This window comes from Lathamus discolor, chromosome 3 (assembly GCF_037157495.1).
Source record: "Lathamus discolor isolate bLatDis1 chromosome 3, bLatDis1.hap1, whole genome shotgun sequence".
Lineage (NCBI taxonomy): Eukaryota > Metazoa > Chordata > Aves > Psittaciformes > Psittacidae > Lathamus > Lathamus discolor.
The window spans coordinates 97198829-97218795 of NC_088886.1; the positions used below are offsets into that span (position 1 = coordinate 97198829).

The 19967-nt window shown below is 40.8% G+C and overlaps 1 protein-coding gene across 1 annotated transcript; it reads right to left on the reverse strand.

The window, feature by feature from the left end:
• Positions 1-90: 90 nt before the first annotated feature.
• PLAC9 (placenta associated 9) lies at positions 91-14677 on the reverse strand. Its single transcript, XM_065670736.1, has 4 exons — positions 14516-14677; positions 3007-3107; positions 2466-2583; positions 91-255 (listed from the first exon to the last, which is right to left on the reverse strand). Exons 1-4 carry the CDS (start codon positions 14571-14573, stop codon positions 245-247), a joined length of 288 nt encoding a protein of 95 aa, XP_065526808.1. The 5' UTR covers positions 14574-14677; the 3' UTR covers positions 91-244.
• Between the last annotated feature and the right edge of the window lie 5290 nt (positions 14678-19967).

Genomic DNA, 19967 nt, shown 5'->3' on the forward strand with positions numbered 1-19967 from the left:
TGATCTCGTTTTCTTACTGAGGATGCTGTATTTGAAATGCAGTTTTGATAAAGCGGGCTGCTGGAAGATTTAAAATATAAAGCTTTGAAATAGTGTCTAAAAGCAAATACTTGTTTATTATAAAGCACAGGATCACAGAAGGCAAACTACAGTTGGGGATTGTTCATCCATGTTCAAGCTTATCAAAGTGCAACTCTTCATGACAAATATGCTGCTACATTCAGCCGTCTCGTTTTTGCAGTGCTCAGCTGGTATCTGTATGGAGAAGAGTTGATGTAATTATTTTTTGTTACAAGATCAGGATCAATCTTTGTGGATAAACATTGTTTAAAACATGAATCAGCTACTTTGAAGTGAGGAATTGTCGCTTTGATTTACCATATCACAGAAGGAAGGTCCTATTTGCAATTCTTAAGGCATAGATGTGCTGTAAATATGCCTTGGTTAATTTTAGGAATGTCATTTTAAATTTACTGTAACATTTTACTGGAATACATTTTTAAGTAAACTACAATTGCAGGGGTGTAACTTAATTGTTACCTATTAACTGCCCTTCGCAGAAGACTAGAAATCTTAATGAATAACAAAATTAGTGCGGACATTTCAGTCATAGTGACCAGATCCATACAGCCAACTGAAAGAAGTAAAGATAAACTCTCCTGCTGTCTACTTTATGCCAGCCTTATATCATGTAAATGCACTAATGTGAGTATGCATATGTGTAGGTACCCATGTACAGCTATCTTAAACAAACGAAAAACCCAGCACTGATGAAACTGACTTCATAAACATGGTTGTGGGTGGCTGCTTATACTTTTCCACAAGAGGCTGTTTTTCCACCAGGAGTGTCTCTCATGGTGTAAAATAAGCTATAGATAATTGGGCAGAGAATGAAAAGGTCAGAGCAGTATAAGAAGCTGTGTAGAATAGGTGACCTTAACAAAATGATTTCTATTGGGGTTTAATTTATTCAAAAAATATTTATCCAGGAACATATTTTATGTGGTTTTAAGCTATCAAACCAGTAATACTTTTGTTATCTTCTTTCATGTTTTGTTGCCTTCTCTTATTTCATTTGCCATAAATGAAACTAGAGAATCACCTTAAAGAATCATCTTAAAACGAAAAGAGATTTTGAGATTGCTTAGTCTGTCCTGCTGTTCTAAGGTATGATGCTTGTTTGACATTTCCATTACTGGGAAAACCACTGTCACAGAATCACAGAATGGTTTGGGCTGGAAGTGACCTTAAAGATCATCTCGTTCCAACCCTCTGCCATGGGCAGGGGCACCTTCTACTAGACCAGGTTGCTCAAAGCCCCATCCAACCTGGCCTTGAACACTCCCAGCAATTGGGCAGCCACAGCTTCTCTGGGCAAACTGTTCCAGTGCCTCACCACCCTCACAGAGAAGAATTGCTGGGTTGGTATGCTGTCATCCCATTGTAGAAGGCCACCAAATTTGTTAGCACGATTTGCTCTTAGTGAAGCCATGTTGGCTGTCACCGATAACCTTACTGTCCATAGCATTAGCATAGTATCCAGGAGGATCTGCTCTGTGATCTTGCCAGGCACTGAGGTAAAATTGACTCTTCTGTAGTTCCCTGGGTCTTCCTTTTTTCGCTGTTTAAAAATGGGGGTTATATTTCCCTTTTTCCAGTGAGCAGGAACTTCTTTAGACTGCCACAACTTCTCACATATGATGGATGGTGTCTTAGCCACTTCATCTGCCAGTTCTCTCAGGACCAATGGGTCTATCTCTTCAGGTCCCACAGTCTCGTGCACCTCCAGGTTCCTTAGATGTTCTCATACCTGATCATCTCCTACAGTGGGCAGCTCTTCATTCTCCCAGTCCCTGCCTTTGCTTTCTGTGACTTGGGCAATCTGGCTGGAGCTCTTGCTGGTAAAGATGGAGGCAAAAAAAGTTGTTGAATACCTCGACCTTTTCCATGTTCCAGGTGACAGAGTCTCCCATAACCTTCCAGAGAGGAGCCACATTTACTATAGTCGTATAAGTGGTTCACTTTCTTTGTAAGAAAGCTTTGCAGTGTGTTTTGCTTGAGTCTTTCTTGCTGCATAATTTCTTGTTTTACTCCCTTTCGCATCGGGGAAGAAAACACACCATTCATCTTTGTGGCAGCCTTACTTGTTTGGTGGGTTACTTCAGTACTTTTTAATCTAAACATTCCCAATTTAACAACCTTTCTGAGTAGCTTATGTATCCAGCTCCTTGGCTGGGTGTTTTGTTTGGTGGGATTTTTTTTTCACCTTCCGCTTTCCCCCCTACCTTTAGCAGTTGTTGAAACCTGGTGTTCAAAACTAGACCCAGTATTTCAGCTGGGGCCTTAGCTGCACTGAGTTCAATGAGGGAAGTACTTCACATCTTGGAAGAATAAAAGGTGATGTATTCCACAGTAACATATGCAACACTGTTTTCAACTTAGGTTAAATCCTACTAGATACTTACCATCCAAAATGTCTATAAGTGGGGTTCCTGGAGCAATGGGGATGTTTGATGTCTCATTGATGATGTTGAGGAGTGATTTGACTTCTGATTCTAGATGTTCCACTGTTTTTATTACTTTCTGATGAAAACAAGGGAGACATGGGGGAAGGAGACAGTCAAAAGGTCAAGTGAAAGGAGATGAACCACATTTGTTAGCAAAAGTGCAAATCTAATGCTAACAGCTAATTTTATTTATAGTGTGCAATGCAGATATAAATATTTCTTGTCTTATGCTGCCCTCTAGTGGCATAAAGTATTAAAACTTTGTTTCACAAGAGTTAAATTGCAACGCCTCTGTGTAAAGAATCACCCATAATTTGACTTCCTGGGGGGAGCTTTGCATTAATTGGCTTTTTGGAGAATTGTGAACTGACATCTGAAAACCAGTCAGAATAGAATAAAATTAAGAAGAGACAGTGCCTAGTAAGCAGCATTCTTTCTTTGGTCGAAAGGATGGGGCAGAGCTCTGGTAAGGTTAAGGAGCTAGTACAGTAGCTCGTACCTCTTCAATAATATCTAAGCGTTCGTGGATTGCATCATGTTCATTACACCAGCTTCCTCCTCCCAGACTTCCAGGTAACACACTGACAGGGTCTGCAGCAGCTGGAAAAATAGCCACATTTAATTAGCAGGAGGTTTTTAATAGCAGTCCTTACCTTTCTGACTTCTGAAGTGGTATTTTGCTTGCTAAACAGCATTCTTTATGAAACCAAATGTAAGAGTCCCAGGTAGTAACTGAATCCCCCAATAATTACGCCTGTACCCTTGTGCTGTGAGTATTTCCTTGCCCATCCACATTGTCAGGATTTGTTGGAACAAGGTGTTTTCTCTTGCCAGGGGTATTTTTTTGTTTTGTTTGTGTATGTGTTTGTTTCACATGATCTGGTTTTTCCTACCTGTGTAGGGTAAGTTTATAGACTGTAACTCAGTCTCTTACAAGTATACAATCTAAGTGCTGGGAAGATCTGCCTTACTCATCAGCTTCTTTGAGACTTTCTTCACAAGCAGCTGGTACTATAAAGCTTTGAAGAGTAAATAAGTTCTTCCACTTACACCCCAAATGGGTAATAGCTGGTTATTCCACAGTGTCAGAAACTTGTTCATAACAGTCTGATTTTTGTGATGATAATGGAAACAATAAAAATGCGTACAGCTCATGCTAGTTACTGACCAAGTCACCAACACACGCTGCTAGACATGAAGTCACTTACCTCTGTCATTTACCTTTTTACCTGTCAGTACTCATGAACTGTTGTTCTTTGAATGCTTCATTCTGCAGGTTCTACTCCATGAAAGGTCAGTACCGACTGGTGTCAGTGCTTTAATGTAGCCAATTTCCTTTCATAGCTTTTGTGTATCAGTAACATTTAGTTTTTAATATGTGTACACAGAACTGTAACGGAGTATTTTAAAACCCACTAAAGTGATAGCGCATCTTGCTTCATATAAAGTTGGGTCTTGTTCTTGTTTGAGGCCTGAGGAACCCATAATAATGGGAAAGCAGCAGTAACTCATTCAGTTGTTTGGTTGTAACGAAGACAGAGGAACCTGTGAGCTTGTGTTACAAAGAACACTAAGAAACATAAAATCAACTAGTTCTGTCTTCAGTACTGTTGTGTGAGAGCAGTGACTGGGAACTGCTGCGGTGTTTCATCACAGGTCTCTTCTAAAATTTCTGGAGTGCAGGTACCACATGATGGTGAACACGTCAGTAAGGATTGTAGCCATTGCAGTTTGATGGGCTGAGAGATGTACCCGGAACAGTATCCTTGAATATCCAGTATCCTTGAAATTGGAGGCCAGAGGAAGGGGAAGAGGAGGGGATTAAAATATGATCCGATGTACTAGGCGAAATTGTTTTGGCAGAGCTTTAGAGAGAATGTTTGGTTGTTCATTTGTTGGATTTTGATCCGGAGCTTTTTGATACCTTCACCAGGAGGTGGTGCTGTTAGGACAGGATCCCAAAGGCTTACATCTGGCTGTTGGCGGCGAACTGATAAAATACAGTGGGTACTTAAACTGCTTTGCAGTTGGCCCTCTCCTGCCTCCTCCCTGTCGGTGTTTCAGGAGTGTTCTTACCTTGTAACTTAGTGCTTAAGTGAACCATGCTACTTTGCAAAATTATTTCTTGTTTACATAGTTTTTTTCCATGATGTCTGGAACAACATGGAGATACTGAAATTCTGTGTTAGAAATGGAGGTTTACAAAGCAGTGGCCACTTTTTGTCTACAAACTTTGGCTTTCCTAAGAATGGGAAAGTAAGCTCCATTTTACTGTCAGAGATTAATAAATAACCACCTTTCCAATATTTCCAGCTCTAGCTCTCTGCATCAAGGTTGATGGCCTGACTCAGCTGTATGCTGAACTGCCATCAACAGTGTTGGAGAGAGAACAAGGGCAAGCAGAAGGCATAGTGATGATGTAACTGTGGATTGGTTGTTGACTGATAGGAATATTCCCAGATCTAACTACAAGTGAACTGTGAAAAGAGGCAGCAGAAATCATTATGTGGACTAAGAGCAAATCAGAAAATTGAAGAATCCCCCAGGAGGCTATTTTTGACTATATTAACCTCTCTGTAGATGCCTGGATCACAAGGTTGCATAGACACTTTGGGTGAAGGCCAGCATCAGTGGTATGTGGTTGTTAAAGGAGGTTTAGGCCAACGTAAGTTACGTGTTTAGTTTGTCCCCTAGAAATGGGAGTGCAAGAGGGTTAATGCTGGCTAGTGACAGGACAAGGGGTAAGGGGTTAAAACTTAAACAGGGGAAGTTTAGATTGGCTGTAAGGAGGAAATTCTTTCCTGTTAGGGTGGTGAGACACTGGAATGGGTTGCCCAGGGAGGTTGTGAGTGCTCCATCCCTGGTGGTGTTCAAGGCCAGGTTGGATGAAGCCTTGGGTGAGATGGTTTAGTGTGGGGTGTCCCTGCCTATATCAGGGGGGTTGGAACTGGATGATCTTGAGGTCCTTTCCAACCCTAACTGTTCTAGGATTCTAAGTTAGTGTTGGCCGCTTCTCTGGTCATTCACCTTCTCTTATACTGATCCATTAAAGAAAGGCCAGAGCTCTGGTGCTGCAGGAGAAGAAGAATCAGCTGTCTGTCCTGCCCTAATCAGACTCTGACCCACGCTGGCCTTTCCAAGGTGCCTAAATGGCATGGTGGGCATGTGTGTTGGCACTGTGCAGGGGCTCCTTTCACCTCTCCTGGTACAGGACCTTAACTCTGCAGAGTGACTTTTTGAAGCAGAATTTACGTAAGGTCTTAACCCAAATTGCCACTTTAATCAGTCCTTTAGCTTAGCCCTTCTGTGTGAAAGGGCTTTTGTTTGTGCTTCATTCAGCACAAATTTCTGCATTGGCCTGACTGCTACTTTAGGCAGGTGTATGTAGATGGGGAGGTTAGAGATGATGGATGACTGTCATTTTTTCAAAGCAGGGTGTGCCATGATAGGTATGTACAGCCAAGGTAAGGTTGTTGCATCTCACTGTGAGGGTGGCAAAACACTAACAAAGTGTGCACGTGCACATCTAGAGAACTAGGTGTGAAGGTGGTGTTGTGAAACGCAGGACTCAGTAGTACTTGGTTCTTTGGGGTGGTTTGTTCCTTGGCTGGGGTTGTCTCTTCTAACATGGAGACAGACAGCTTTCTGACACTCGGGGTGCACTGCTGTGTTATAAACTAGAATGGGCTTACCAGAGGAGGAGGATATGTCTCACCCAAGTTTGATAGGACTATAAGATGTTACTCAGAACCACAGGACTCGCACAGTGCGTAAAGAATTTGAGAAGTAGTCTGAGCCTAAGTGTCTCAGGAAGTGCCTGATCGCTGTTGTTAACGAGTGGTAAGAGTTAGTAGAAACCAAAGAATGTCTCATGCCCAGACCTCACAGTGTGGAGGTGGCTGGGGGATGACGCAGCAGAAACCCTCTCAGCTACAGCCTGTGTGTCTGTGTCTTTAGTTAGTGATTTTCACACCAAAGCAGAGGTGGTCTTGCATTTGCGATTGCCCCTTCACCACCATGCCAGAAGAGCAGAGTACCAGGCGCGGGTGGTTGCTGCTGCTGTCTGGCAGCCAGTGCTTGTTCAGTGTAGTTTTCTTCTGTTTTCTGAGACCTGGCTTGGGGCTTTGGCTGTTAAAATCTCTGATTGTTATTTTGTTGTCTGGCTTTAGCTCTTAACCCACAGCCTTTATCTCTAGGATGGGCTGCTCACAGTACACATCCGGTCCCTTGTAAATAAGGCATGTATCTGGGTCACTATGGTCAAACAATTCAGCTGAAGCAATAATTTCCATGTGCTCAAAGAGAATCACATGTTGCTTACGAGTGCTGCCCTTATTTATATTGTAGTTGGTGAAAGAAAATTACACGGTCTGCCTTTGGCACTGACCTTCTCCAGCAGCATCTCTACCTCACATGATAATAGCAGTCACCTTGTAAAGGAAGTGAAGAATGGAAGGCTGCAGTGGAAGCCATGTAAGCAAAACGCCTTTTAGGATACTTCAATGTACTTGCTCTCTTGCTGCCGAGGAAACATTTTAAAAATGTAAATTACTTGCCTATGTGTCAAAGCATATGCATAAATGCACAAAACTTTCACAGTAAATTCTAAAGCTAAAAGCTTTTAACAGTAACCTGTTCTTTGTATGTTGTATAAATTACATATTTATAATGTGTGGGTACTCGTGATTTCTGATAGCTTAAGAAAATGTGTAGGAGGCATATTTCAATGTATTAAATGTTTCATTTCAAACAAAGGATTACTTCAGGCAGGTATTTATTGTAACATTTCAGTATGGCAGAGACACGTTACCTTTCAAGAAAGAACATTATCTTTCAGTTAATTTCCCATTTGCAAATTCCCACCTCATGTTTCCTGCAAGTAAGGCATTCAATTATTGAAGTCCATTCTATTTGATATATCGGTAGTTATTTTCCATCAGGAATGAGAACTCTCTTGTTCAAGATAAGAAAACAACCTGCACCTTTTTTCCTCTGATTAAGTCTCTTATGCTATGTTGCTGGTGCCTATGAGGGTGGGTGGTTCTAACTGACCAATGCTGTCATACAGTCAGACACCAGTAGATGGAGCAGGAAAATGGAGAATCTCTGAGTTGGTTGCTAATAAGGGTATGTTTAATAAAAGAATATGCTTAATGTTTGAAAGAAGGAGCATAATAAAGAGTAAAGATATATGGAACATGGTCAGCCTGACTGTACAGAACTTGATCTTATAGCAGGGGATAGAAAGAGCAATGAAGTAATAACTGAAACAATCTTAGCAAACAGGTTAAGAGCAAAGGCCTAAAACTGACAGAGCTGAAGTACACAATCACACACATATAAAAGGTCTTTGCAAGTATCCTTCCTAAAGATGCATTGCTGGTCAAACCGAAGTTACAGGCTTGAAATAGAAATTACTGGGTTGGGTTCTTTGGTCTGTGTTATGGAGAAGGTCAAGCTGAGTCCTGAAAGTCCATAAAATTCCTTTTGCACCATTCTGTGAACAGTGTGGTTTTGAAAGTTAACTGAAAGTTCATGTTTGCTCAGTAGGGAGAGGAGGGGTAAAACTAAGCAGGCCACAAACCTAATGAAAGAGAGTGACATTGAAACAAGAACCAGATGGCAAATAAGGAAGGCTGAAATCGTGTAAGAGACTAAAGGGAATAAAGGAGACCATGTAAAGCTCTTCAAGAAAATGTGCTATGCTGTGTGTTCTTATTTGCACTGCCTTATGTTTAGCAGTATCTTTTTATTCCTGGAGTGTATGGCATAAGGTGGTCAGATAACTTTTAATGAGAAAATGGAGTAGTAATGGATTTATGTTCCAGTAGGAAAAAGGTCATGAACTTGAGTATCAAGTTCAAATGGTGAACCCATTAACCAGTTTGGGAGGAATGCAACAGACATCTGAAGGGATGTGTTGATCTTTACTTAAATTATTCCTGTCTAAACGTAAGTGTTGGACTCCACTTTAACAGTTATGTATAACTTTGAAGTGCTAGTTCAAGGAATTACATGATTTACAAAAGTAGTTGGTGAAGTTAACTTGCAGCTGAATACAGGAGAGGCTCAATTGCTTTGAACCTGAACTGATACTAATGCTATCAGTTATTGTCAGACCTAAGACCAAGTTAAGCCAAGACTGTTAGTCACATTTAATTCTTGGGGATGTACTCAAAGGCATCAAATTTAGTTTCCGGCTATGTCAGCCCTTAATTATGTTGGTATACTTAGATATGGAATATTGGATTAACTCTCTGTACCACTCTGCATCACCAGTGTGCCCAAATCAATTTTAAGCTGTATTATATATATAATTTAACTTGTATCAAATTTTATTGTTAGGACACAAAAGATAATTGATTTGGATGGAACATGTTGTATTGGAAATGCTTTTTAATGTGTCGATTGTCTTCAAATTCTTACATGCTCAAGAGCGTAGCTTTAACTGGACATAGACCACCTTCCAGGCTGTAACCCATAAACCACTGCCTAATGCTTAGGGGTGATTTATGCACTTCTGAACCTCTTTCTAGAGTTTTGAGTTTCTAGTTGCTTAAAGATAAGAGAATACTTGCCTTCAGTGACTGCAGTAAAGACTGCAGTAATTGTAATACATATGTAAGATTGATTTGCTGTTTATATACTGTCACAACTTACTTTGCTTTACACTGGAGGCAACAGCAAGAGTTTGCTTATATATTTACATGTGTAAACATATAAGCAGAGATCACACCTTTATTAGGCTGCAGCTTTTATGGCAGGACAATATTACAAATTCCATACAGGGCAAATGTGGAATATCCAAAGTGGGAGATGGAAAGTAAGCATTGTATATTAGACAAAGAATTGTCAGCAGAAAAGCTCTTCTGGAATTTGGGGGTTGGGGGATTGGTTTGTTTTGTTTTTGTTTGTAGTTTGTTGGGGTTATTTTAATGATTTCAAGAAGGTATGTTTAAAGTTTTTAATGGCTGTTTAGAGAACAATCTGTTATGTGTACATTCACAGTATACTTCAACTGCTACCTGAATGCCGAGTTTTGGAAAGATTTCAAACACGGAACAAAATCCAAGGGATTCCTCTGGTATCCGAGATTCATGAGCCTTTGATAATAATGAAAGCATCCTGAAATGTTTCTTCCTTGAAATCAGTTGCTTTTAATATTCATTTTAGAAGCTAAATAACCGTATCAGAAAGTAAAGTTCTGAACTTGCAAACTCAGTTCATACTCTATCAAGACGTAGAATATGCTGCTATGCATATTATTTCAGATCCTAGATCAGTTAAGATTGAAAATATTATAGTTCTTTTTTTCCCTGAAGGAGAAGGACCAAAGAGGAAATCTCATGCATTGCAGGATGTATTGCATTCAAGAAGGTGGATGATGATATCAACCTACCAGTTCTCACTTCTTTACCTTGTCTGTCCTATCAACCTACAGGTGAGGTGTAACGTAGTGATGTGTTCTGTTCGTACCCTGCCTCACCTGTGCCTGTGAAATATGCAAAATCAAAAATGGGACTTGATAAAAGTTCTTCCTGATTAGGAGATAATTGCCATGTATTTCTGTGTAAAACTACTTGGTTTGGACAAAGTTTTTGCTATCATGATCTGTCTCATTCTGATTTCACAAAGGAGCTTCAGCTCTCACTAACCCAGCACTGGAGACTGAGAGGGAGTGTACAAGGCCAGAGGCAGCTCATGCTGCCAGTGGGTACTCTTTTTTCAGACCCAGAAAAATCTGAGGCCCCTACCATCACTATCTGCCAAAAGCAAAATTACAACTTGAAAAAGCACTTTCTTCTTCTGATGCGTTACCATATTTGTGATTGTAAGAATCACTGAAGCTTTGTGTATTTTCATTCAAAGGAAGGAGGATGACAGTAAAATGTTCTTGTAAGAGAGCTGTTGGCTTGGATTATGTTTCCAACAGCCAGGGAATATCCTCTCCTGTTTGCTGCTGCAATGGAGAATGACTACAGGGAACTAAACTGAGATGTGAGCTATGCAGTATGCAGGTAGGTTATGCTAATTTGTGCCACGACTTACAGAAAGATACCCTGATGCTTTGGGATGCAGAAAAAGTCTCCATTTAGAATGTATTTATTTCTGTGTGAATATATATTTGTTTTGGAAACTAAGGCAAAATGTTAGGATGATTTTAGCCAGTAGCTGTACAGGCCATGCCTGTGTGTGAAAGGGATGAGCCATTTTAGAAAGGAGCCATGTCATAGCATGTGTAAAGAATGTAAGTTACGTAAAATGAGTGACCTCAAGTCTAGTTTGAGAATGGAGGATGTGAGATACATGAGTATTTGATGCCACCATCAATTTGAGGATGACCATGGGTATCAGGGGATAAAGAGTTTCTCAATTTTATGAGGACACGGGGTTTGGTCTGTGTTTAGTAATAGGAGATGGAGTCATGGGGAGCTGGTGAGGTGAGGCTGTGACCTATTAGTCGGCACTGTGGTTATGTAGTTTGCATATGAGTCAGTTATGGTAGTAGAAAGAAATGATAGTTCAATGAAAGAATATCCTTGTAGTTTTTTTCTAATAAGTAAGTCTAAGAACTTGCTTGAAGACATGTTTTCCTGTGGCAGCTAGTGCATGTATTCAGCAACCGCTCAGGAAGTAAAATAGTGAGATAGATATAGATATACACACACACAGATATACATACATGCATATTAGATCCTGGCATTCATGGCCAAGACTCACAACTGCTTCAACCAAAGCCGATTGTCTGTGTTTATAAATATAGCTGCATCCTGCAGATGAACAGAAGGAGTCCTATATTTCCAAACTTCTTTCGAGTTTGATATTAACCTTTGCTTTGCACATGGAGGTATTTGGTTTGTGTAGCAGGGTTTTGGAGGGGGGTGATGGTGCTACAGGGACCCACGCTGGAGCAGTTTGTGAAGAACTGCAGCCTGTGGGAAGGACTCATGTTGGAGAAGTCCATGGAGGACTGTCTTTCATGAGAAGGACCCCACCCTGAAGCAGGGGAAGAGCGTGAGGAGTCCCCCCCTGGGGAGGAAGCAGCAGCAGAGACAATGTGTAATGAACTGACCACAACCCCCATTCCCCATCCCCGTATGCTGATGTGGGCAGAGGGAGGAGGTAGAAAAAATCAGGAGTAAAATTAAGCCCAGGAAGAAGGGATGGGTGGGGGAAGGTGTTTTTAAGATTTGGGTTTATCCATTATCCTACTGTGATTTGATTGGTCATAAATTAAACTGATTTCCTCCAGTTGAGTCTGGTTTACCGAGGATGCTAATTGGTGAATGAACTCTCCCTGTCCTTGTCTCCACCCATGAGCCTTTCATTGTATTTTATCTTCACTGTCCTGTTGAGGAGGGTGGCTTTGGGTGGCACCTGATGTCTAGCCAGGGTCAACCCATCACAGCTACAGAACTTAATAAATTCATTTTAACTAAAAAGAACAAAACATAGATATATAAATCCATTAAAAGACTCATTTCCACACAGAGCCACTATCTTCAGATGCCTCATGGTCTTAAAAAACACACCTACATCTGGGAACACTTTGTTCTCACAAACTTCCTTGCTTCTTCCTTGGTGGAGCTCAGAGACAAGCGTTTGCAAGGACTGTAATCCTTGCATTAGCGACAATAATAGTGGCAGGTTTCTATAAGGACAGAAAATACCTGTAACATGGGGTATAGGTTAAAGCACTACTAGTTTATTAGCAGAGAAATATGAGTTCACATCCGGTTTAAGATAGGACAACTCTCATGAGCTTTTATTGTGGATTTAGTTCTATATGCAGTAGTTTAATCTTCTGGAGGCAAAATGCTGTTCCGTGAGAATGCAAGTTCTCAGTTTTGGGCAAAAATAAGATGTTCTGAAGGGATTATTTCTCTCCAGTTTCTAGGCAGTGGTCTAGCTTATAGATCTCAGCTTTGATATTGCATGTTGATATCAGAGCATCCAAAAATAGTTTGAGAAATCATAATAGCTTAGCTGAATAAAAAAAGACATTCTCATACTTGGTTTGCTTTACCTTGTAGTTAAAACTGAAGGAAACATCTACTGTTTAAAAACAAATCACGCCACAGTGCTGAGTATTGAGTAGCCATGTCTCCACTGCAGTTCCTCTGCCGTTTCCCTAGTAGCATGCTCAGTCTTTGGTTTGCTCAGCTAAATGGAGCACGTCAGTGGGACCAGCCTGTTGGCCTGCTTGCCAGGTACTTGTTTACCTGAGAACTCTGTGTCACCTCTCTGCCATGCATAATCATACAGCAAAGACTTTGCTGTTGGGGACAGAACAATTTGCCCAGATGTATTTGTAAGAATGAAAACATATTTAAATGGAGCAGGCATTGAATGCTTCAGTGCTACAGGCTATGTTGTATGCTACATTACAGCAGCACACCACAAACGAACCCAGCAACAACAGTGAAGAACAGCCATTAAGCAGAAGCATGTGGTTGTATCCAGAAGGGCTCTCACACCAGCCTCTTCTCCTGAGCTGTTTGGAGACTGAGCTCTATGACTATGAGACTGTTCATACTAATGGCTGAATTAAAACATGGATTCTGCTTTGGCCAACTGTGAACCATTTTAAGAGGAACCCATGGGGGCTGGGAGGGAGGACCTGTAAGGAGATTAAAAGTTAGGTTCCCCAACTCATAAGTAGCAAAGGGAAAGTGGGCATGACTGTTTTTTTTAAGCCTGTCAGCTAGATAGGGCACGACCCTGGCTGTGACAGACACAATTTCCCCTCTTTCCTGTACACCACTGAGACACTAAAAATGATTCCTTGACTGAATAGCTACCACCTGGCATGTTAATGGTTACTAGTCTCCAGTGCAGTTACTATTCAGGTACTATTCCATTTAGCTGGATTTTATCTGATTTTGCTAATGATTTCAGCTTAAAGCCACACTTTTGGGAATAAACAAAAAATGCTCTTCCAGCATTTTTTATTCTTCTTCTTTAATTTCACAGTTTTTTATTTTATTTTTTTCCTTTTTGTGATGCTGACAAAACTCACAAAAGGATACCAAGTACTTGTGGGGTGAAAACAAGTGAGAGTGTCCTTGCTAGGGTATTGATATTTCAGTCCATCACTGATAAACATTACAAAGCCAGTTGGATGGGAGGGAGTTGAGGCAAGGAAGAGTGACTAGGACTTGGGGGCAGTTTTTCAGGAAATGTTTTGATTGTAATGGAAACTTACTACCCTGCCACAAAATACAAACACTGTGTGTTGTCAAGAGGCAAGAGCCGAGGGAAAATAAAGCTGGGCCTCAGCTAGCAGAAAACACGTAATGCAAACAGGCTGGGAAGGCAGGTTTGTGGTTACACGGGGACTATAAACCCTTCAACTAGCCAAAGTGAATAACTTCCAGCCGCACTCTCAGCTACAACACGATTACAAGTTATTCCATCGCTAATCTGTTGTTAATGAAAGTAAAATTCAGATACAAGTTTATCAGATGTTCTGTGTTTCTACTCCCAAGGCATTTGAAGAAGGCGTTACGCGCCTCAGTCTCAGGAATAAGTAATCCAAAGCAAAAGAGAGAAAACGTGGTGCTGTTACCAATAAACCTCAAAAGAAGGGTTTGAATCAAGGAAAATGTATCTCTGTTCATTTATTAACGTAATATTCACTTATTAACATACACAAGAGTGTATGTTAATAAGGCTGCCAGAAGAGTAATTATGGAAATGCAGGGTGCTGGCTGCAGCACCTGAATGGGCTCCTAAATTTCTGACAATACAGTGATGGTATCTCCCATGAGAAGTGAAAAATCTCGACCAAAGCAGTATGCCTCCAGGACACACTCTTAATAGCACAAAAACTGAGTTTTTCCCGCTAAAACAATATTCCCACAGAATTGCAACACATACCTGTGTCACCTTCTTATAAAACCTATACAGTAAGCAATTCTTTACCTCCCCCTCCCACCCTATGCAAAGGCTTTGACCATGCTACAGCTAAGCTACAGTTTCTGCTTTGCAAGGTTGGACTCACTTACCTAAAAGATCTTGCTCCTGCAGGACTAAAATGAATGCCAGCACCCAAAGGAAAAGCATAGTTTCAGCCTGTCCAAGCTCTGCTGTAGTCCTGGTGGAGAGCTCTGCAGCCTCCCTCCCGGCTTCGTATCGACTCCTCCGTCCAGACGTTTGTGCTGAGGTTTAGCCAGAGTTAGGAGGAAATATGCCCAGTCTGAGCCAAGATTCTTGAGCTGTTCTCTTCTGCTTCCCTCCTTTTAAAAACACACCCTTTCCAGCTCCATGCAAAGTCCAGTTACCCAGGCAAGCTGGCAGTTATCCAGGCTCCCCAAAGCTACGTTTTTTACCCTTCTATTTATTTACGCAGACTACAATTGAAACATACTGAAGAGCTTTGGGTCCTGTAAACACAGAAGTTGGGCAAGAAAAGGAAGGGAGAAAGGAGGAGTAAGGGGTGCTGTATGTTTCTTTCCAGGATTTCATCTAGGGTGAGGAAAGCAGGAATGCTGCAGAACACAGGATCTTTAGATCTTGTGAGCTTACAGGGCTTTTCCCATTATTTGTTCACTTCAAAGACTGCAGAAACATCTCTTTTGGGCAGTACAAAGTGTAGCGGTGCTGTGGCAAGTGGTGACTGTCTGTGGTGCTTTGTGTTTGCATGGTATCATAGGAGGTCCTGAGGAGCCATCTGAGCTCTTCTCAGTTTGGAAGGTTTCTGAAATAGGTTTGACTCGGTAACATCATGTGCAAAAATAGCTCTGCTAATGGTATTCTGACAATGCTGTGATTTTTAGCAGGATCTTAATTAAATGTTAATTGTCTTGGGTGTTCATGGGTGTTGACTGGATAAGTGTCAGTCCTTGACCCAACTAGACTGGTGTTCAAAGACTTAACGTATCTCCTTCCTAGTATTGTTCCTCATATTCACTTTAGTTGAGTTACCTTTTTCCAGACTATTGCAGGTAAAAGCTGAAAAGCCGTTAAGTGTCCTAAAGGCCATTGTGAAGGATAAAGAGTGTTCTCACTGTTGAAAATGTTAACCTGCAAACGAGAGTAGATTTCCTTGGTCTTTAGCATCGCCTTAGCAATCAGAAAATCAAGTTATTTGCATAAGATATCTGAAAGTGAGACTACAGAGGTGTTATCGTGGAGTTCAAGGTATAGTAATCCTCAGTGACTTCCAAATCAAGTTAGATTTTAAGCTCAATTACAAGGCAAAATAGCCTTAATAATTAAGATTCTGTGACTGGAATTTAGCTAGAAGCTTTGTTGAGGTACTAAACCTAAACAGGGCACAGGATAACTTTGGTGTGTGTTGAGCCCTCAGGGCTGGTGCTAGTAACCCAACATTTTTATAAAATAAAAATGAAATAAGTTGTGGGAATTCTGGTTGTTTTGGCTTAAATTGCTACATAGCAATACTGCAATTGTATAGAACTCTTGTTTTAGGTATAAATCCGATCATTCCTGCTGAAAAATTACATAAATTTTAATTTTGTCACAAACAGGTCACTAGAGAGGAACTGTGACAGGTGACAGTGAGTCCACTCTCTGTTTTATTCTGTTTGAGTGTAAGACACTGATGCGGTAAGCTATGATTTTTGATGTGAGAGATTATCTACATGTTGTCTGTGCTTTGGAGAGAGGAGACTGAGGGGTGGAAGAAGAACATTTATGAAGAGTTGCCTGCTGTTTTCTGAATATGTTTTTACTTTATCTTTGTCCTTTCTTAAGCAGAATCACCCCATTCTTCAGCATTCTCTATGCTGCAAAGGGAGCCTGTTTGTGGAAGCTTTTCTGCGTGCTCTCTGCCACCCTCTATGCCATACTATTAAAAAGCAGTGAACATTCACTGAATTGGTTTTCCTTTCAACACACTATTAAAAACAAACAAAACAACCAATTTCCGTTCCAGGCCACCTCTGCTGAGGTTACTCACCCCCTTTACAACACATTTCCTAGAGGTTCCTCTTGATTTGCTCTCAGGCCCCTGGGACAGTTCACTCCCTCCAAGGCACTTGCTTTTTATTTTTACATATTGTGTTATGTTTTACCATAGTGAGGTGCTGGTAATATAGCCATGGAGAACTAAACAAAATAGTGAGGGGTTTCTTTAGTATTGTACTCCAGGGGTTGTTTTTGGTAATGAGAGAGGAGTTTTTTCCACTGCAGGGAAATGCAGCCAGAAAAGAACACCTCTGCCAAGTAGGATTCTGATTTTCAGTAGAACTACCTGTCCTGAGAATTTTTATTTTCTTAGCTAATTTCCTAGAGATGACTTTTGTTATTTATAAATACTCAGAATGAAGCTACAGATGAAGACAACTTAACTGAGAACATAAGGAGTGTGACAGAAATTGTTACATTGCAAAGCAGACTTTTTCAGCACATAACAAGATTTGAGAGCAGCAGAAAGAACATGATATAAACCTATTTGTCTGTGAGAAGTTAGTCAGTAACTGATTACTATCAGAGAAAGCATTCTTCAGCACATTCATCGTGGAAATGTCCATATATGAGAATATAATGAGATCATATGAATGTAGGTTTGCATAAAATCCAGCTGTTGAGATGTTCCCAAGATACCAGCAGCCAAAAAAAGCATACCAGTGAACAAGGATATGAATGTTTGCCAGCAGTCAGTCTGCTGAAGGGGAGAGTGAGCATAAGGATTAAGTCTATTTTGGGAGTGGGTTTGGGATTTTTTTGCACAGCTTCTCTGTATCTCTTTCTTGGACTAGCCAAATGCTTGGCAAAAGCAGTAAGTAAGTGCGCAGTGATCTCACAGTGTATAGGATGAAGGAACAGAATAAACAAAGGCATGTGTCAACAGAGGAAATTTGCCACGTGAAAAAGCTCATACTGTTATTGGGCATGAAATTTTTCAGCATGGGCGGACAGACGATGTAGCTGAGCATACACTGGGCAAAAACTAGAGTGCACTGTACTGCAGTCCTGTGGGGCTATAAGTGAGACACAGGGAAGTTAAGATTAAGTGGAGATAACTTCAGGGAACAAAAATATAGTGGAAACCCCATCCTTGTAGGAAGAAGGAAGTGCCTTACACTGAAGAGAAAGAAATGAAAGAGAATAATCTCTCTTCTGAGTTTAACACTGGTGGATGATGAAATCAGTGCAAGGTTTGTCTCCTGCCTACCTGCCCCTGGGAGAAGATTTGTGTCGATTGAAGATGAGGTTCCTTGGGCTGTTGTCACAAGCTTAATGTCTCCTAGCTGCTCATGAACAGAAGTTTTTGCAACTTAGAGGCTGTTGAACACCTTGCATAAAACGAGGCTTGGTTCATGATCCTTTTAGAAGAGGTACGTTATTTTCAGTCAGTTTACTTAGTTTCTGGCTGCTGGGTTGAAGTGGTAGTTAGATAGATGTGGAAGCAGAATTTTTTACCTGGAGGGGTTGATTTCCACAGAGCAGGTATGCAGCTTGTGTACTGCTCCTAAGGGAAGCAGAAGCTTGCTCTGCAACTGGTACATCTGTTTGGTGAACACATTAATGGCTTCTTGCGGTTGTGATTTCACCAGAATGAGGTAGATGTTGCCATTTAAAGTGTTTGATAGTAGTGATTCTTAGCACCACGTCCCTGATGGCTCCACTGAGCTTTTTCATGGGACAGCCTCAGCTGGTGTTACAGGTCTTGTGTGCTGCAGCCTTCAGTGCGAATACCTTCAGGTTCTGTGCCAGTGCAATCCCCTCTCCAGTCTGTTACATATCAACTTGTACCAGTGTTTATTATACTGATTTGCAAGGGACATATACAAGTGTGAAGTTCTCCTGCTATTGTCACAAAGGTGTAGTCTTTGACACTGTTAAAAAAAGTCTATCATATGGTTGATGGTATGAGGCACTGCAAAGATCAGCTCTGTTTCTAATTGTACCCTCCCTGGAGAAGTTAACTAACTTATGTGTCATGGAGCAGACAACTGATCCAGCCTTCTTCAAAACAATACATTTTGTACTACACCTAAAGCCAGCAGTGAGTCAGCTACAGGAATTAACTGTATTGTGTCATCTTGGTGCCAACATACTAGGCTGCATTCTGTTTGCCATCATTAGGTAAGCATCCGATGGCTTCAGGCTGTTTTGCATCTGTGGCTTCAGCTTCCTGAGCAATCATCTGCAAGGAAACTGAATCAGAAAGCTGAAGGAAAAGATGGGTCACATGGAATACTGGTGCATGATGTTGCTTGTTTTGTATTTTTAACCAGTTATTAGTTTGTTTCATTTGACAGATTTCATGCATTTTATGAAGACTGGCCATGCCTCGAAACCTCTAGGGAATATGGTATGTGATATGCCTGCCCAGTGCAGAGAAATGAAACCTTTGTCTTAACAAAGCTGGATTAACTATATTTCCAGCTAAATTAGTGACTCAGCAAGAGCCTCTTGACTCCCAGTCTTATATTGTACACATGGTGATCTGATAATATGTGCTATATTTTGTATTACAGAAGGCTGGGTCCCCTTGCTGTTGTAACTTTTCATCCACCCATTTGAGTCACATAAAAATGTGAAATACACCTGCGAGTCCATGACAGATAATATTCCAGAAAATAATACTCATGGAGGAAGTGCTTGATTATTCCCAAATTAGAATTACTCAGCTAGTGTCCTTAGTAAATCAGTATTGCAAAACACACCAATTAAATGAGATAGTTACTCAAAATTGGACCAACATTTTCCTTCTATGAAGGAGCAGCTAATATCTAAGAAGCTATTCATCTGCTGGATAGCACCTTACTGAGCACAAGTCATGATAAACAGCAGTAAATCAGAAGTCTTTGTTACTTAACATCTGTGTTAAGTAACATCTGTTAACATCTGTTAACATTTCTCCATCAGGCAGTATATCAGCCATGAATATGAAGCCTTTGAACACAGGTAATATTTACCATATAAGGGCCTAGTGAATCAGAGAAACAGCTGGATATAAATCCCATTTTTGATTACTAGTCAGCCTATTCTCCTTTCCTCTTAGTTACCACAAGGTCATGGACAGATGCAAGGGAAAGAATAACTTGCCAGAAAGAGAAGCCAAGCTAATCGCTCCTCTGCCATCCTTCTGAAAATTACAGTACATGTAATATATGAAGCCAATGTAGTGAAAATCCCAGGTTAAGGCTCCTTTTAAAATGTTTGTTAGAGGAAATAGAGTACTGTAGCAGGATGGTAGTAGTTCCTTTGTTATTACTGATCACTCATATCTTTAACTGCAATTTTCTTCAGGCATACTTCCAGCACATGAGTCTAGGCAGAGACTGAACAAGAATGTGTACGATTTTTTTCATCCTGCTGTCTGTGTAGTTAATCACACGGTGGATCCTGTCCAACAAGATTCCCCAACAGCACAGCTAGCTGTTACTCTTTGGTACTGGCTTCTTACCTCTTTAATTCCAGCTGCAAAACTGCATTAAAAGTCAACTTAAATACTTTCAGAATGCCACTATTTAATAGGAGAAT

Coding starts and splice junctions, on each gene's coding strand:
- PLAC9 (XM_065670736.1), bottom strand. CDS start 14,573: ATGCTTTTCCTTTGGGTGCTGGCATTCATTTTAGTCCTGCAGGAGCAA. Junction 3,108..14,515: donor GCAGGAGCAAGATCTTTTAG/GTAAGTGAGTCC, acceptor CTATTTTTCCAG/CTGCTGCAGACCCTGTCAGT. Junction 2,584..3,006: donor GCTTAGATATTATTGAAGAG/GTACGAGCTACT, acceptor TGTTTTCATCAG/AAAGTAATAAAAACAGTGGA.